The sequence below is a fragment of the Monodon monoceros genome, unplaced genomic scaffold (genome assembly GCF_005190385.1).
Source record: "Monodon monoceros isolate NGI ecotype Baffin Bay Population unplaced genomic scaffold, NGI_Narwhal_1 Super_Scaffold_20, whole genome shotgun sequence".
Lineage (NCBI taxonomy): Eukaryota > Metazoa > Chordata > Mammalia > Artiodactyla > Monodontidae > Monodon > Monodon monoceros.
This window is the reverse complement of record NW_021703777.1, coordinates 48,132,881-48,152,585: the sequence shown is the minus strand read 5'-3', so window position 1 is coordinate 48,152,585 and position 19,705 is coordinate 48,132,881. Positions and strand designations below refer to the sequence as shown.

The window sequence follows — 19,705 nt, the reverse complement described above, 5'->3', positions numbered from 1 at the left end:
AGTGTATCTCTTAGTCATCTTCTACTACTCCTATATGCATTCTCCCAAAGTTGGTGTGTGAAAGCAATGTTGCAACTTCTGCCCCTCTGTTCAAGATAGACTCGACTTTCAAATAAGAGTATTCATAAAGCATAATATAGCAGGGACATGAATGTGTGTATGCAGAGTATATGTAAGCATATATCTGAGTGTGTTGCATGAAAATACACATATATACATAAGAGTATTCATAAAGCATAATGTAGCATGAACATGGATGTGTGTATACAGAGTATATGTAAGCATATATGTGAGTGTGTTGCATGAACATACACATATATACATACACATTATGTATAGCAACATACTGACTGAATTGGTAATAGAAAAATCTTTACAGATAAAAAGATGAAAATGGGATCTAGGGGACTTTCTAGATAGCCTGACATTCATAAATATGCATAACAATTAGATAAGCACAAAAAAAGATAACGTAAAGGTGCTTAAAGAAAGATATTTGCATACTAAAAAATTCAGAATGCTAAAAACATGGGTTTCAAACTATTCAGATGAACAAATGAAGTAAAATACTAGTATTCGAATACAAATCTATACACATCCTGAATCCAAGAATGTTTAAATACCAATGACAGACATTCTATCTTCCGAATTTTTACTTTTATGAAGCAAAGTTAGCTGGACAAATCAGCTCATTGAATTTCAAGTGCCTAGCATGTTAAAGATGCTCAATACTGGAGCGAAATTATAAGATTCAATCTGCCCCAAATGTCTAATCTTTCCAAAGCCTCTTAATGAATGGAAAATGTTACTTACATTAATTCAAATAATTTACATATTTAGCTAAACTTTTCTGTCTCCAGATCAAATTATATTTATGTCCTAAGAGTAACTCCAACTTTTCCTAGTGAAAAATGTCACCAGTATTATACTAACTATATAGATACAGAACTTTAGAAATCCATGGAAGACTTACTGATAAAATATATAAATGATGTGCATTACATAAGCCAATCTATTTTATAAACTAAAAAGAAATATAGGAAGTAACTGTCAAAAGAGTCTACTTCACAGAGATTTTATATTACTAAAAATAATTTTTATGATAAATAGCAAATGGACTTCCCCTGTTTAGACGAAAATACACTATTTACCTCTAGTCCATAATGGTGACAAATCAAAAGGAAACAATAGTGTCCCTGTGACTCTTTCAAGCTTATTTTATTAAAAACCCTCTGATGTCAAGATAAATACAGAGAAAGAAATGGTTCCATAATAAACCTACTTAATATGTTTAAATCTGCCCCTTAATTTAGTTACACCCTAAACAGTTCAGCCAAATCCTCAACCACTGAATCTCTAAGGAACAACGACAGAGATTTAAGGCTTTTAGATTACACATTACAACCTGTCAAATCAAGTACAGATGAAGCTAGAAACTGGCTCTAGCTGACAAAGGAACAAGATTGGGCATGAGAGTTATTATACTTAACACTGTAAATATTTTTTTTTTTTTGCGGTACACGGGCCTCTCACTGCTGTGGCCTCTCCCGTTGCGGAGCCTGTGCTGTGCTCCGGACGCGCAGGCTCAGCGGCCATGGCTCATGGGCCCAGCTGCTCCACGGCATGTGGGATCCTCCCGGACCGGGGCACGAACCCATATCCCCTGCATAGGCAGGCGGACTCTCAACCACTGCGCCACCAGGGAAGCCCTGTAAATATTTTTATTTTCAAAAACTTGCTACTTTTTTAAAGGAAAAATACATCAAATGCTATAACCTGAAGAAAGTATTTTGAATTTGATTAAAATTAAAAGATTTGTGAAAATTTCTCATTTCTAAAGCAATTCTTATAGAAAAACTACTAAACATGGTTCAAATAGAAACAATGAAACCAGAATATATAGTAATCAAGTTTCTGAAATGAACTTTCATATGTTTTATGTTTTCATATTTAAAAAGCTTATGTATAAACTTAAGGTTTATATACACAGCACTTGGTCACACAAATTTGGAATATACCCTTCCAAAAAAAGTTTGGAGGACTTTTTCTTCTTACTGATCTTTCTGAGTATTAAGATTCATTGTTATATATGACTTAGAGGAAGAACATCAAAATTCTAAAATTATAATCAGCAAAAATAACATAAGCAATACAAAAAAAGAGATATTTACGTAGGCTCCCAGCCCTTTTCCATCATCTGTATTTGGCTATTTTCCTGAGTATTAGTTAAGGTGGGCAAAAGGAACAGAAACACTTTGACTACTTTGGTTTGGAGAAGAAAATTACTGACTGGATTATTTGCATAATTAAAACAACCAAGTTATTCTATTAGATCCATTACCTTGGAGAGCTGAGAAGCAATGATATAAGTTGAAATCAAGCTTTTCCAGTTTTACTATAAGTTTTAGAAACTTACAGTATTTTACTCAAGATTTTGATGATCATCTAAAAATTGAGGTTAAATACACAGGGGTATATATAATAAACAATCACAATTTAAAAGGTAAACCATAGCATTATGAGAATTAATCTGCAGTAATTCACTGATATTGATTTTGTTTTCCTTTATTAAGACTTAAATAAAAGCACCTTTTAAAAATGTATGATTCAAAAGACCAAGTTACATTCAAAGAAGAAAAAAATAGCAGGAATTCAATGTTTAATGTAAATAATCAAAAATCTATATAAAATTCCAGATGCTCAATAAACAGTCATAAAGATGAAAATTATGGTGACAAACTTCACATATTAGAAGTTTGTTTGGCTCAATATTAGATACAATAATAAAATTGTCAATGTGACATATAGATGAACTTCATTATTAGATATTTACATAAGGAACTAACCCATTAAAAAATTTTTTCTAGAAAGTTCACTGTATAAAATATATCTATCCACTTGCAATATGAGGTACTTTAGAATATGGTATATTTAGCTTCAGGGTTAGCAAGTCTATTCTTTTTAAACTTTTATTTTTAGCATTAGGTCATTATGAGCACTTTTAATTTTGGAAAATAATATTTTATTACTAGTTGGAAAATTTTCACTTCTAGTCTGCCAGTAACTGACAAATAGTTAAATAAAATAATATTAAATAAAGAGAAAACTCACTTAGTATGGTTTAATGCAACAGGTGTATAGGAACCAAATTAAGAGACAGTGAAAACTAGGACAAACAATAAAAATTACAGAGGTAAAATAACCTCTGTAACTAACTAGTGACTATGAACAAATTAGGCAACATAAAATCTTAACATGACATTAAACACTTCTGTGTTTAGTGGGAATAATGAAAAGCCAATTTTTAAGATAGTATTAGAAAAAACCTATACTTAAGGCATAAAACTATGCCCAAGTGGGTTTTCCCCAGAAAATAAATAAGACTTCTAAAATCTGTCATATGCTGAAATTTTAAATGACCAAAGAAAATGTCATATAAATTTACTGAAATCTATACGGTATGCTTCTTTTAAAATCCAAAGCAAAATTTTTAAAAAGCAAATAAATATGTCCCACTAGAACTTTATAATTAGACTTGTTTAATCTGAACCACGAATAGTCATGTGACCACTGCTAATTATTGAAGTGCCTTGATGAAAGTATATATCACTATTTATAAGATACACCATACCACTTCTAAGGAGACTCACTAATTCTATCAAAATATAAAAAAGAAAAAGAAATGAAAAGAATGGAAATTAACCAGAGAATTCAACTCAGACAATAGCTCTTAGGAGAGGGGTAAAGAGCATGTTGGCAGGTGTCTGCAAGGAGCTAGATAATACAATGGAATCAGTTTTCATTCTGCAGAACAACCATGAGACTTGCTGCAATGTCAGCTCCAAGCATACACTGAGGGACTCCAGAAAATGCTCATTGATCATGCAGCACTTTATAATGCGCATAGGCTTTTTTCTCTTGTTAACCCCGCCTAGCTTCCCTTTGCAGCTTATTCTCCCAAGCCCTCTCCCCCTAACAAATTCTCTTCCTGAAGATAGTAAAATATTTAACGAATTATCTTAACAGTCTAAGTATTAGGAATACCACTCACCATCATGAAAATTAGCCAGTTTTTTTTAAATGAGGGAGAACCCTACAACCCCCAAATAAGAAAATGGGATTTAAATATCTATAAATACAAATATTTGATGGTATATTACATCCAAGGCCAAAACCAATTATAGTTTCACTTTGACATGTATTTTCTTGAACTGATTTATATGCAAATAGGTTCTATAACACTGACACAAACAGGAAAAAAAAGAAAATATAATTTAAAATTCTCATGACTCAAAATGTAGATTTTTGTGAGCTCTCAAGCATTAGTTAAATTTTACAGTCTTTTAATTTTTAATTTAATAATTTATTTTATAATAAAGTCACATGAAAAACCTAGAAGCAGAATGTACCAGCTAAATTAAGCAATTAAATTAATATATATGCTTAATTTTACCCTAGAAGCTAAAATAACCAGCTGTTTTTAATAGTTAACTGCAAGCAGAGTTTTGGGCTTAGATATGTAAATGAATTCTAAGACATATGATACTAAACCTACTCAAAGCTGCTTTGCAGACCCCACCTTCTAATGAGTTAATCTAAAGGTCACCACCAGCACAAGGCTTTTTATTAAGTCCGAGGCCCTTCCTTTCTTTTTCTTTTTTCCCCTATCAAACATATATCTACAATTTACAAAACACTAGGTTTAAACAAAATAAGGTTTTAGTAATCATGTGAATTAGATTGGCACATTCTCACACAGAATAAGGTCTGACCGTATCTTGCTTTTATGCTCTGCCTCTCTTTGCTCTCTCCTCTAATCTATTCATCTGTAAAATAATTCCGGCAGATAAGATTTCTTTGTTCAGATTTCAACTTTCATTTCATTTACAAACCTAGCCCTACCTCAAGAATGTCTTCTAGAACATATGCTTCCATTTCAGCCGCTGTCTCCACCATGTTTTATCAAACTGCCATGTTTCTTACTGCACTATGATTAGATCATTGCCAGCAGGAACACTCCTCTGTGTCAGCAAGGGAACAGGAAATGGAATGTTCTATTACATGCCTAAAGCAGCTTAGCTGTTCACTAGCCAGGCATCTACCAAAAGAGCAGGGGGTGACTCACTGTGTATTTTTTAAAGATACAGAAGCTCTATTCCAAAGCAAACTTCTGTCAAGTAATTTCAACAGGCAAAATAAAGTCTCTTATTTTACCATTTCAAATTTTAAAACTCTAAAATTTCAAAAAAGAAATAATAACATTTTTTTAAAACCTATTTAAACACGTCTGGCTTCCTGGTTGAACAAAAGAGGTTGAAGTGGGTTATGTAGCAATTTATCCTTAGTAAAGCCTTGTAGTAAGATTAATGGCTGTATTAAATACGCAAAGAAGGAGGCAAGGTAATACCAAATCAGGAATTTGTTACATCAGCCATATGTATTATGTAACACATATATTACAGGTGCTGACTTGAGGGTGCCAAAAGTAATAATTTAATGTAGTTTTTTAATGGTAAACTGGTTTTCTATAAACTAATCTGTTTGGAAATATCTAAGAGAAATGAGATTAACATTCAACAGATTTACAATCACTGAAGCAAGCCATAACACATCACGGTTATATGCATTTTCTAGGAATGTCTTTAACCTTATTTACTAACCAAAGAAATGGCCTCCCCCCCACCTTATCATAAATACTACAAGAGACTAAAATATTTCAGATGAATGAAATTCAGAAACACTGTTTCTGGATCATTTAATAGCAAATAAAGCAGCTGAGTAACAGTAGAGCTAATTTTATATTTATCACTGTAATTGACCCTCACTTTAGTAAAACTTTTTACTTTGTCAAATTTCTTCCTTATATAATATATAATATACAAAATGCAATGGGAGAGGAACAATGTTTTGTGCTCTGCAGTATTAACAAAATAACCCTGTACTTGTGAGAGTGCCATACAAACTGAACTTGAAGTGATCCCTCAATTAGGTTAACCAATCTAATTATAACTCTAAGGTGAACAGTTCTTCTAGTCTAAATTTTCCTAACCTAACTAGAGAAAGTGAATTTTTTAAAGGAAAGGAAAACGACAGGAAAGACCATTCACATATGGTCAAATCTCAATGATGATATGAATGGCCTTTCCAGTAATGTCTCCTCAAAGTGATGCCATGTTTTAGTAGAAAGATTTTGTAATTCTCTTGGGCCTTAGTTTATTTATCTGTAAAAAGGGATAACATTCACTCAACAATGGATTTTCTATTGTATATCAGAAACTGTCCTGGGTACAGTCAACAAAACAGATAAAATTTCTTCTAAACAGGTTTATAAGAAGATTAAATGAGATAAAGTATCTACTACTCAGTTTCTGATATTTAGGAGACATCCTCACTGTGTCAGGCAATATACAAGTCATTGTTTTTCAAATAAACATGTTATTTAACCCTCACAATACCCTAGGTGATAATAATTCAAAATAATAACATTAATAATTACCTTGTGCTTACTATATGTGATACACCACTTTAAGTGCCTTGTATATATTAACTCATTAAATCTCACAATAATCCTAAAAGAAAGGTAGCTACTATTATCTCCATTCTGGAAACTGAGGTACACAGAAGTTAAGCAACTTCCCCAACTTACTCGCAACTAAGCTAATTAAGTTAAGAAGCTAAGATATGGACCCAGGTACTTGACTCCAGAGTCTGTCCTCTGAACCATCTACTATACTTCCTCCAGATGATATGACCCTCATTTTACGGATGAGAAAATCAAGTCGCAGACAGTACATAGTTATATAGCAGAGTTGAGATTCAAACCCAGAAGGGTCTGACTTCAAAGGATGTGTGAAATTAATGGAAAACAAATGATATTAAAAATGTTTTCCCTCAGACCATATACAGCGCTTTCATTTATGTATAAGTGTGTCTGGTATTTGGAGGTTCTCAAACAAAATAATGTCCATTGTTAAGACACAGCTTATGAAGAACCAGAAAACTGATCTTACTATTTTCCTCCTTCCAGCTCAATCCGTTCCATACTTCAAATAAACTGCTTCATCCTTAGATTAGGAGAAGTCATCAACGAAGTTTCTGTTTCTCAAACCTTCTTCCAACAGAAGCAAGTAATGGTAGATTTGAATTCAAGGAACTCATATGTTCATACATTCTTATTTCCCATAAGCCAAGAACAGGCTTTCCAACTTTGACAAGAAATCAGGCCCCCTAAGATTCAAGTCAATCAAACCATTCACTGTCTCCTTCCCTCCTGTTCTAGGATTATACGGTGCTTCCCTTATGTTTTCTGACATATACTGTTAAGTTTTTAGTAATAAAGACGTGATTATGGCTTTCTTACAGAATTACAGATATTTATATATCATTTATCATGTCTCTCCCTTACGGGTCACAAACTTGATGAAAGCAGGCAATGCTCTGTTTGCCAAGGTATACCCAGGGCCAGCACAGTCTCTGGCATAGAGCAAGGACTTAAGTATTTGTTGATTAAATAACAAATGCATGAATAAAGGAATCATCTGATATCCAGATTTGTATCCTAATCCCTTTTAAATTATTGCTACCACTAGGAATTATTTCTGATGACAAGAACATGTGTTCTGTGACTATTATCTTTAGGTCACTGAAATAAGATATTAGAAATGTTGAATATAAACAGAATCTATATTTGAGAATTTCTGTAATTCTTTTTTTTTTAATAAATTTATTTATTTTTGGCTGCGTTGGGTTTTCATTGTTGAGCGCGGGCTTTCTCTAGTTGCAGTGATGGGGGCTACTCTTCATTGTGGTGGGTGGGCTTCTCATTGCCGTGGCTTCTCTTGTGGAGGAGCACGGGCTCTAGGCTCACGGGCTTCAGTAGTTGTGGCACGCAGACTCAGTAGTTGTGGCTCGCGGGCTCTAGAGCACAGGCTCAGTAGTTGTGGTGCACGGGCTTCGCTGCTCCACAACATGTGGGATCTTCACAGACCAGGGATTGAACCCGTATCCTGCACTGGCAGGCGGATTCTTAACCACTGTGCCACTAGGGAAGTCCCTGTAATTCTCTGTTATACAGCAAAGTAATTATTTATTCTTAATTTTATTTTCTGGTTCTTTTCTTAATATGAGGACCTATGCCACAGCATAGGATACTTTGGGCAAAAGGGTGTGTGAAAGGAGATTCATATACATCTGCTATAAGACCCTACATCCTAACAGTAAGCCACTTTCCTTCTAGTTCAACCTCAATTTGTAAGCAAAAAAACCTGTTTTCCCATTTGCCTAAAATGGATTTGAAAATCTTTAATTTTCACCTATGGCAAAAGCATTAAAGCATAAATGATTGTTAACCTACTTACAGTTATGCAAACAAATACAAACTAACAGATGTAAGTGACTTAAATCATAAAGGAAAATACTTACTACAATAAGAAGATTCAAACGTCCAAAGTGAAGAGAAAAGCCTCCCATAAAAAGTGGGGGAAAAGGACAGAAGAAGCTTAATAAATACCAAGACTGCATAAAGGAATCTTCTGAAAGTTACAATTTTATTTAGGACCAGCACTGATTTCTTTGAACGAGGAGCAAAGAAACCAAACACACACACACACACACACACACACACACACACAGAAATATGTTGACAAGCAAGCAACCCTATTTTGTACGGTTTAACATTTTGTTGATGTTTGTTCCTCCACATAAAACGTTTATTTTTCAATCAAATATTCCTTGTAAAGAAGTTCTGCTCCCATCAAATATTTTTTTCTATTTAGGGAAGGGCGAGACTTATCAAAATCCACATTTTCAAACAAAACAAGGACAAATAATTGGTTGCAGCATAAATATAATTATTTCACCCGCCTACATAAAAACAAACTACTAGAAAAACAAAATCTGAACCAACTTCACCTCTCAAAATGTGTGAAATGTAGTCATTACTTTATAACATCTCTATTTTTCTCTTTTCTACTCCGTAAGTTATATTTCAGCAGAAGTGTACAATAGCCTGGACCAAGCATAAGTGACATACATACATTAAAGAGTTAAACAGAATTTAACTTAAAAGGATAACAAAATATGGTCAAATTTCTGATACCCTATATACATTATTAAAATAACTCTATCACCATAAATTTACCTTATATTTCTCCTAAACCAAATCATGCCACAATATGACTGGGGGTTCTCGATATATGTCTTTTTTTTTTAACTTATTTATTTTTTTTAGTTTTGGCTGCGTTGGGTCTTCGTTGAGGTGCATGGGCACGGGCTCTAGGCACGTGGGCTTCAGTAGTTGTGGCTCACGGGCTCTAGAGTGCAGACTCAGTAGTTGCGGTGCACGGGCTTAGTTGCTCCGTGGCATGTGGGACCTTCCCGGACCAGGGCTCGAACCCGTGTCCCCTGCATTGGCAGGCGGATTCTTAACCACTGCGCCACTAGGGAAGCCCTCGATATATGTCTGATGTAGCACAGTAATATTCTTTTCATTACCACCACAGATTACTTTCTTTTTTTAAAAAAACTATGGTTTTTATCTGCAAAGTAATACATGTACATGGAAAACATTGCTATATAAAAGAGAACATAGGGAAAAGTAAACCTATCTCTCACCAACTCCTAAAAGCACAACTAGTGTATTCTTCCAGAAATAACCTACATATATAAAGCTTATCTTAGTGTAGATTATTTTTTATACAAATGGAAGCATATTGTACATACTTTTCTTCATCTCCATTTTAAAAATGTAATACTCCATAACTGTTTCAGATTAGTATATGTATCTCTCTCTTGATTGTGATAGTTGCTCAAATTTTCACTAAAAAACTGTACTATAATTTATTTAATCAGTTCCCTTTTGATGGGCATTTGTGTTGCTTCAACATTTCACAATACTGCAATGAACATGCCCAAAAAAGGGGCACACATACTCTGCACATATCTGAATATAACTGTACTGTAAATTCCTTGATGGGTACATGTATTTAAAACTTTATGTTACCAAATTGCCCTCTAAGGTTGAATTTACACTCTGACAGTGAATGAGACTGCCTGCTTCCCTACAAATAGTAAGTATTAATGATACAAAGTCTATTAAGAGAAACCCAGATCAGAAATAAGCATGTTTTAAAACATGATTCTAGATTTATCCTTACTCCCTCATCATTTCCACTTTTCAAGGAAATGCAAATGAAAATTACATCTCCTCTCATCTAACTTCTGTTCCCTTAACAAAAAAAATACATGAATTCCCTGACAGATTAAGAATTTATTTACCACAAAAAAAACCCAAAAAACAAAATAAGGAGCCACAATGCAGATTCTGTCTATATGTACGTACTTGGAGAACAGAGAAGAATGGTGAATCAAATGACACTTTTAAAAAATCTACTTCGGTTAAATACAAATTCCACCCAGGTTTAATGGACTCTTTAACTAAGTTGTGAAGTTTCTGCCAGAATTCAGTATCATAAAGATCCAGAATTCTTTGGGTATGTTCTTACTAAATTAATAAAATACTGTTGGGTATTCATTTGTTTGCCTTCCACATTTATTTCAAACTATTCATTTCTAAAGCATAAATTTCTAAAGTAATCCTTCCATCATTCTTGGAAAAAAAATCGAACGCAAACTAAGATGAAGAAGATAGGTTTTTATTAACAGAAAGAGCACTAAACAGCTTCTATCACAGTTTCTTGACATGTATCCCAGGTCAAATTTTTTTTTTTTCTTTTTGCGGTAGCGGGCCTCTCACTGTTGTGGCCTCTCCCATCGCGGAGCACAGGCTCTGGACGCGCAGGCCCAGAGGCCATGGCTCACGGGCCCAGCCGCTCCACGGCATGTGGGATCTTCCCGGACCAGGGCACGAACCTGCGTCCCCTGCATTGGCAGGCGGACTCTCAACCACTGCGCCACCAGGGAAGCCCCCAGGTCAAATTTTGATGATAATGTTTAAAAATAAGAATGATTAAAACTTCACCAGAACCTCCAAAATAAATGTTAATAGTTGGACAGGCTTCTAGATGTGTGAGGAACACCTAAAAGGCTTAGGTAACAAAGGATTAAGTAAGGATATATAAAATTATAATCTAATATATAAATCATGAAAAGGCCATCCATTAGTATATTCTAAATGTGAGGAAGGATATTTATTGCTTAAATAAAATTTTTCTCAAGCCTAATGCTATAAAAAGGCCCTAGTAAACTTTCTTTTGAAAGATCATTACTATTTGATCATTCATTTATACAAATATTTACTGAGTGCTTACTAGGTGACAGGCTTTATACTACACAATGGATATAGAATGACAAATAGTTACTGCACCTTCAAGAGTCTATAATCTAGAAAAACTTGATCCTGATTTTCAACAGTCTAAAATCAAAATCTTCAATGATTTTTTCATCTTCTCTGATATATAGTCCCTTTCCATTTTTCTTTAATCTAACTAATAAATAAAACTCAAAACTCCATTCAGAACAGTACAGAAAGTATTATTATAACAAATATTTCATCCAGATGTGTCCCATGTATAGAATTAAATACAACCACAGTCTTGTCCAAATATAAGTAACAGACTAAGCAAAGTAAGAAACAAAACAGCTTTCCCTCCTTTCACATCTGCAATTACAGTTGTGCCTGCTGGACACTTGCACTTGTTGTCTCTACCGATGCTAGGTCACACCATGAATTCATTCTTTTCCTAGTATTTCACAATAGGTTCTATGTATACAAAATTGACAAGATTTTTATTGTTTTTGGAGAACATTCACCTCCCAAATTTGTCTGTACAACATTTCAAATAAAAATAAACAAGTACATATATAATAGGAATAACTTACTTCAACATTTTTTGGTTTTGTTTCAAATAGGCTAAATCTAGTGATAGTACAGTGCTCTCAATTTCTTCTGTTCCAAAGCAACAAGTATCTACCAACAAAAATAAATATACCACACACACACACACACACACACAAACACACACACACACACACACACACACACACACACACACACACAGCCTACCACCCTACCCCAACCCCACAAGCACAGTGGTGGGGAGAGTAGAGAGCCTGGGGGTAAAAATGCAAATTACAACAAGAGACAAGTCCAAAGCCAATTTTTTTGAGTTAACCAATTTCTACCACCCTTCTGGAAGGACGACTGTCCTACTCTAGGGCAGCGGTCCCCAATCTTTTTGGAACCAGGGACTGGTTTCGTGGAAGACTATTTTTCCGAGGACCTGGCGGTGAGCGGGGGGATGGTTCAGGCAGTAATGCCAGCCATGGGGAGTGAAGGGAAGTGGCAGATGAAGCTCTGCTTCATCGCCACTGACCTCCTGCTGTGCGGCCTGCATTCTTAACAGCCCGGGAATTGGGGACCCCTGCTCTAGGGGACACAAGAAACAGCTCCAGGTCACTTAAGACAGTATCAAAGGCATGGAAAATAATCAGGATGCAAAACCTACCCAAGGAACCTTGCAATCTCAACTTCTTCTCTGGTTGCTTGATGGCCTAGAGTTGCTGGCAGCAAGCGCCAATCAGTCTGGTTTCTCATGATGCCAATTACCACTCTGCTGTTTCTAGCCTAGTCTATTCATAACAAATCTGGAATGGTTTGCCTGCAAGCAATTATTGCAAGTACTCTTTCAGACTCATAATTCCATCTCCTAGGAAATGTATTACATTAAATTGTCTATATCCTCAAAAAACTAGGCCAAAAATTGCAAAATGGGGTCCCTTTTCCACTAATCTGATCCTGACCAGAGAGCCCAACACAAACCCCATATATTATATATATATATATATATATATATATATATAAAGAAATACTGATTTCAGTCAATGTAACTGTGACTCTTTGGTCATCATGAAGATATCTCACAACACAGCTATGTTAGAAGCAATGTTACTACCATTACTTTCAACTTCCCCCACAAATTTCAGATACTCAGTTTTACTACCAAATCTAATAAAAACTAACACCAGCTAAGAAAACAGAAGTTAATATATAACAACTTTTATGTGTGTAACAGATAAACACTAGCATGTTTTATGAAATCACTACTATGTTTTATGAAACCAAATTTAACCCACATTCATATCTTTCAATAGCTCTTTCATCAATTTCTTAACAGAATCAACTATATTTACAATTACTTGACAATTCCCATCCTCTTCAAGAACACATATGCCAATGTCTCTCAGTGAAGGCAGTTAATATTCTTTAAAGGGTAGCCACTGAAAAACCAATAGCTTACAAAATGTTTAAAAGCATAACTGAATTGCCAAATATAATTTTATACTTTAATATTCATTTTTGTACGCTCAGGTAAACCATCTCTCTCTAACACAAATTCCACAATTTCCAGTAAAATGCTTAGTTTTTAAAGTATTTCTCATAAGTTATTTTAAGGGTATATATTTGCATAATTTGATTTCTTTTTAAGCACTCCAGTTTGCCTAGAAAACTGTATAATTTAAGTAGAATCATTATAGTGTACTTAGGTCTTAGGGTCTTGGCAGTTTACACTTTCAGTACTTAAATGTATATAACATCATAATAGTTCATGATTTTTAAAATCAAATATGAAAAACATACAATTAGAAATGTGCTTCCCAAAAGATGTTTCTGATGCAACACTCCTAAAATTAGGCTTTCAAAAAACATTTTACCTATGTACAGTAGAAACAGGATGCCAACCTATCTTTAAGTTGAAGTGGCATCAAAATAAATTCTTTCATTCAACAAATATTGTCCAGCTAGGGACATAAGATAAGCTCTATCTTTAGAAAGATAAAAAAGGCCATCTCTATTCCCATCTTTTCTTCCAGTTTTTCCAGAAGATATACCCTGCCGCCAGTAGCTGTAGCTCTCCTTGATCACATGACTTTCTTCTTATGGAAAAACCAGGCTTCTAATCCCAGTCTTCAGTATGTCAGAGAAAATGTCATCTTATTTAAAGGCACCTGGTGGGAAGAAGGACTCAGAATTTTCCCATACATCCAAATTTTTAACAAACTTATTTTTTTAAAGAATCATGGAAGGGCTTCCCTGGTGACGCAGTGGTTGAGAATCTGCCTGCCAACGCAGGGGACACGGGTTCGAGCCCTGATCTGGGAAGATCCCACATGCCACGGAGCAACTGGGCCCGTGAGCCACAATTACTGAGCCTGCGCGTCTGGAGCCCGTGCTCCACAACAAGAGAGACCGTGATAGTGAGAGGCCCGCGCACCGTGATGAAGAGTGGCCCCCACCTACCGCAGCTAGAGAAAGCCCTCGCACAGAAACGAAGACCCAACACAGCCATAAATAAATAAAATTTAAAAAAAAAAAAAAAAAGAACCATGGAAAGGACTCCGGAATTGACATACAAAATAAAGAGTGTAAGCCAGTCAAGAAATAATTATGCATCTTACATAAAAGTATTCATATTTGTATTCTATGCAACTTTCCAATTTCCTGGAATTAATATCCATATGTCCTCCATTTCTACCTACCTCACAGAATTTCTAAAAACCATGTGGTCCTGGAATGGCACTTTATAAATAAAAGTATTATTATTTAAGTAGATAAATGAAACACATCTACAATCTTTTTAATATTATAAATATGATGCATGAAAGTGCGATTTTTAAAAAATTCAAAGGCCACAAAAGCACAAGATGAACAGTAAGTCTTTTTGTTACTGGCCTGAAACAAAATGGCAATACACTGTTAACGCTGTTAACTGACTTCTAGTGCGGTTACAAGCTTAACTTTAACACCATTTTACTTCTGTTTATTGATTTACCAATTTTTATGTGCTATGTATTGACTGTCCATTGAAGAAATGAGCACTAACCCTTCCTTTGTTGCCCTCTATCTCGCAATTTTATAGGTTATATTATTTTTATATTATAAAGGTTTATAACTATACTCCTTAACTATTCCATAACTATAATCAAGTCTATCTTATATATTTTCTAGGTTGATTCTAAAAACTAAAAATTAATTAACTGCATTTATAATGTGACTAAGTAAATACTAATCACTGAAGAGAATGTAATTTTATATCATTTAGACATTACTGGTTGAAATAGAATTGTCCATGTTTTCTAAGAGTGGCAGCACTTGAATTTTCTTCTAGCTCTCTTTGGTTCTTTTTTTTTTTTTTTTTTTTGCGATATGTGAGCCTCTCACTGTTGTGGCCTCTCCCGTTGCGGAGCATAGGCTCTGGACGCGCAGGCTCAGCAGCCGTGACTCACAGGCCCAGCCGCTCCACGGCATGTGGGATCTTCCCGGACCGGGGCACGAACCCGTGTCCCCTGCATCGGCAGGTGGACTCTCAACCACTGCGCCACCAGGGAAGCCCTCTCTTTGGCTCTTTTTGAAGGCCCAAGACTGCCACTGTAGCTACCAGTTTCCTCCCCCCGACACTGCCCTACCACCATATCCTCTATCTTGGATTATATTTTCCACTGTATTATAGTGTCTCAAATATTTTCATATAAAGTACATAGTTTTTCTAAATATAAAAATATACTTGTCCTCATATGATAAATAATGCGGTTAACTATAAAAAATTTAAGTTCAATATTTTCCCCCAAATGATGAAAATACTGCTTCACTATCTTCAAGCATTCAGCACGGCTGCTAAGAACTCAGTTACTTGACTTTCCTTTTTTTTTTTTTTTTGCGGTACGCGGGCCTCTCACTGCTGTGGCTTCTCCCATTGCAGAGCACGGGCTCCGGACGCGCAGGCTCAGCGGCCATGGCTCACGGGCCCAGCTGCTCCGCGGCATGTGGGATCCTCCTGGACCGGGGCATGAACCCGTGTCCCCTGCACTGGCAGGTGGACTCTCAACCACTGCGCCACCAGGGAAGCCCTGATTTTCCATTTTTTATTCCCTGTCTCTGGCAGTAACTGAGGATTTTCTTTTTATCCTTAGAGTTCTGAAATTTTACCACATGTGTCTAGATATAGGTCTTTTTCCATTCATCCTGTGTGGTACTAGATGGGTTCCTTTAATCTGAAATTCATTATCTTTCTCTGGCTCATGATATTTCTTCAATTATTTCTTTCAATATTTTTCTCCTTTCCACCTTCCTGTTCTTTACTTCTAGAACTCATATTTACAGATATGAAAACTTTGTGATGTATTTTCCGTACTCTTTTTCTCTCAATTTTTCCAGATTTTTTTTCTTTGTTTTTTTTTTTTTGGCTTCACATACACAGAGTTCCTCCTCTTTGGCTCCAAATCAACAACTCAGTCTTGATTCATGCTAAATTGTTATTTAACCCATCCATTAAAATTTATCTTCATAATTTTCAAAATCTGTCCTGGTTCTCTGCTACTTTTTCAATGAAACTGATTAATCATTGCAACATGTTCCTGAATCTTAGTAAAATACATATTACACTTTGTTTTCTTTGAAGTTTTCTTCTGAATTTTATCTGAGGTCAGCTGTTCTTTCTTTCATCTTAATCCTCTTCCATCTTTATTCTCCTCAACTGTCTGTCTGTTTATATTGGCATGAAAAAGATTATTTTTGGCTCTCTCTGAGGTTGTTCGAATTTGTTTTCCCAAATGGTGTCTCCCTTAAATGGGAGGGTAGTACTATTTAAGCAGGTATCCCAGAAAGGTACCTAGACAGTAAGTTAAACTTGCTGGGATCCGCCAAAACTGCTCTTCTCTGAAGAGGCATGCTTCAGTGCCTCTGCTTCTCTCTCAGGTTCCAACACCTCTGATGTCCTACTGAATTGCTAATCTACTTTCTTAAAAGAGAACAGTTCTTAGACTTCTGGCCTGAGGGCAGGCATGACTGCCACCAGGGCTGTTAAGACTGGAGAAAGGGCAGGAAGGAGGTCCAACTAATGCAGCACTTTGGAAAATAATTCTTTAAAAGATTCTTGATTATTACGCAATTGCCCACTACTGTTCTCTGTACTTGTTGACTCCAAGCTTGGAGTCTTTCTGAGGCTCCCCTAGGAAATCCTGAGCTTACCTCTGGTATCTTGAGTTCCAGTTTCCTTTGAGATTTTGCTGTCAATCCAATCCCATGAACTTCCTATCTTCTTCATAATTTCTTGTCCTCTGATGGTACCTGTAGTGGACTGTCAACTGTAATTTTACTGTTCAACACACATTCTCCCCGGTCCCTTTTTCTAGTAATATTATCCCTCTTGTCCGTGGGGAAAATATTACATGTGATTTGGGTGGAGGTGAGTCTTCCCAGCTACCACTGGGGTGGCCACGTGACCCAGGTCTGGCTTGAATAATATCCCATCCCCCCTCTCCTCTGGCAGCCATCTTTGCCTGGCTGAAAATAAAACTAATACAGAAGAAAAGAGAGACTAAAATGTTGAAAGAAAACCAGTACTGATGATATTATTCAAATATGGACTTATCCGTGCCTAAAGATGGATCTTCCCTCCTTCCCCACACACATCCGAGCACATATAAAGCTACAGAGCTAATGAAGTCCTTTTACTCCTCTTTAAGGTAGTTTGACCAGTGTAATAACATCTGTCCCTTGCTTTTCAAAACTGCGGTTTAGTTCAATCTTTAAACCATATAAGTGGGATGTTGGGAAGAAAGAAAGTTAAAGGAATGTACTCAATGCACCATATTTAAAAGAAAAGTTAAGACAAAAATTGTAAAATAAGCCAGAAGAAATAAAATTAAAGCTTTATAGTTTGGTGTTAAACACAGAATGAGGAAATAGCTATAAACTTTATTAAGTGCATCCTATCATTTCCTAAGACATCCTTCATACCTCTAGGGAAAGAAAAGCATATATAGAAACCAATTATCTCTTAACTAGTTTTTTCTGAGTCAAGATTCCAATGGTTTCAAAAAGAACAAAGGAGGAAAGACTGGTAGTGATTTAATATGTTCTAATCTATTATATATCCAAAGAAAACTCTCTGAAAGGTTATATAGTGTCAACTTCTGGAAGAAAAATTCTTTAGCTTTGATATGATTATTTGAGGAGAGGTATGGAAGGGGTTGTTTACTTTTTAATTTTAGAGGTGATAAAAAGCACAGAAGGTCATTGAACTCCTCAGTGGATGAAAGATGAAATCCAGTACTCGTCACCTAAGGTAAATAATTCACGGTTCATAGACCTATGCCTCAAAAGTTCTAGCCTCCTGAAATTTGCAAAATGCTGTATGTATATATTTAAGTACATATGAGGGAGAAGGGGTCCACAGTTTTCATCAGAATCTAACTAAAATCCATGACCTAAAAAAGGTAAAGAAAACTGCTCCTGACTGGAAAAGAACAATGACAACTTCATTCAAGAATTACATTTAACAATTAAATACAAAAAAAACTAAGTAATGAATACCTCCAACATATAAGACAGTGTACTAGATATAGAGATTATCTCCATTCTTTAGAAAAACTCTGTTAGAAAAAATTATTAGTCCCAACATGGATGAAGAAAATGAGGTTAAACAGTAATTTTCCCAAAGTCACAAAGTATTAAAGCAGGATGCAAAAGTTTCCCAACTTGATTTTAAACTTTTTCCATATAATGTTTTTTTTCCAGGAGAAATATTGGAAAACAAATACAAAGGCAATGGGTTATTTCATAATGGAATGTAATTTTATGTCAGGCACAGAAATTGCCAAGTATTCACATGCCTGGGGTTTAATGAAACTGGAATCTGACCCTTCAATTAAGATTTTCAGGGAAACTTCTGCTTCTAGTAGTAAGGTCAGAAGCCCTTAGTATTTGATTAAGATTTATGAATCTTAACATTCAAGGTTGTCTAAGCCAATGAATGGCTCCCCTTGCTATTCTTCTGGGCTCCATGGGAAACAAAACGAAGTTGCTCACACATGGAGACAAAAAGCTGCAATACCAAGCCCATGTTTTTTATGTCTTGGCATACAAGATAAGAGGATCTGGTGATAAGGCTAAAGTAGGCAAGAACTTCTACATTATCAAAACACCTCCCACATACCTAAAACACATTAACAACTTAAAATATATTCCAGAACACGGCTCTGGCTAAGATAACCCAGTACCAGAGTTTGGGTTGGAGCCAGCAAACTGGGTCGAATAGTGGAGTGGATCTTGGACTGAGAGGTGGTAATACTGGGTAGAGTAAGAAAAAAAAAGGAAGGAAAGGTACAAATGAAAGAACAATCCACAAAGTAAGTTAGGGATATGTTTTCAAAGTTCTGAGACTTAAGAGGCTTCCCTGGTGGCACAGTGATTAAGAATCCGCCTGCCAATGCAGGGGACACGGGTTCAAGCCCTGGTCCGGGAAGATCCCACATGCCATGGAGCAACTAAGCCAGCGCACCACAATTACTGAGCCTGCGCTCTAGGGCCTGCGAACCACAACTACTGAGCCCACGTGCCACAAATACTGAAGCCCATGCGCCTAGAGCCCATGCTCCACAACGAGAAGCCACCGCAATGAGAAGCCCGCGCACCACAACGAAGAGTAGCCCCCACTCGCCACAACTAGAGAAAACCCGTGCGCAGCAACGAAGACCCAATGCAGCCTAAAATAAATAAATTTATTTAAAAAAAAAAAAGTTCTGAGACTTAAGAAAACCGCATGGTCAGATCTTTGCTTTGATACCTGGCCATTTTATCTAGAACCACTGAATCACCTGCTAAGCCTACAGCAGAGAAGTCACCGAATACAGCTTGCCTCATCATTCCCAGAAAAGGAGATAAAAGAGTAAGAAAAGGATGTTGACT

The 19,705-nt window shown here is 35.8% G+C and overlaps 1 protein-coding gene across 10 annotated transcripts in view; it reads right to left on the bottom strand.

Moving 5' to 3' along the window:
• Positions 1–19,705, bottom strand: part of ANKRD17 (ankyrin repeat domain 17) — a 161,735-nt gene that overhangs the window by 124,827 nt on the left and 17,203 nt on the right. Inside the window, exon 1 of one of the 10 annotated variants that reach the window (XM_029235294.1) lies at positions 4,903–5,155. The exons of 8 other annotated variants lie outside the window; for them this stretch is intronic. In XM_029235294.1, the coding sequence (XP_029091127.1) occupies positions 4,903–4,956 (54 nt within the window). In that variant the 5' untranslated portion in view covers positions 4,957–5,155. Of the gene's footprint in view, positions 1–4,902; positions 5,156–19,705 lie in introns of those variants that run through there. One more of the 10 variants, XM_029235295.1, reaches the window with a different exon arrangement.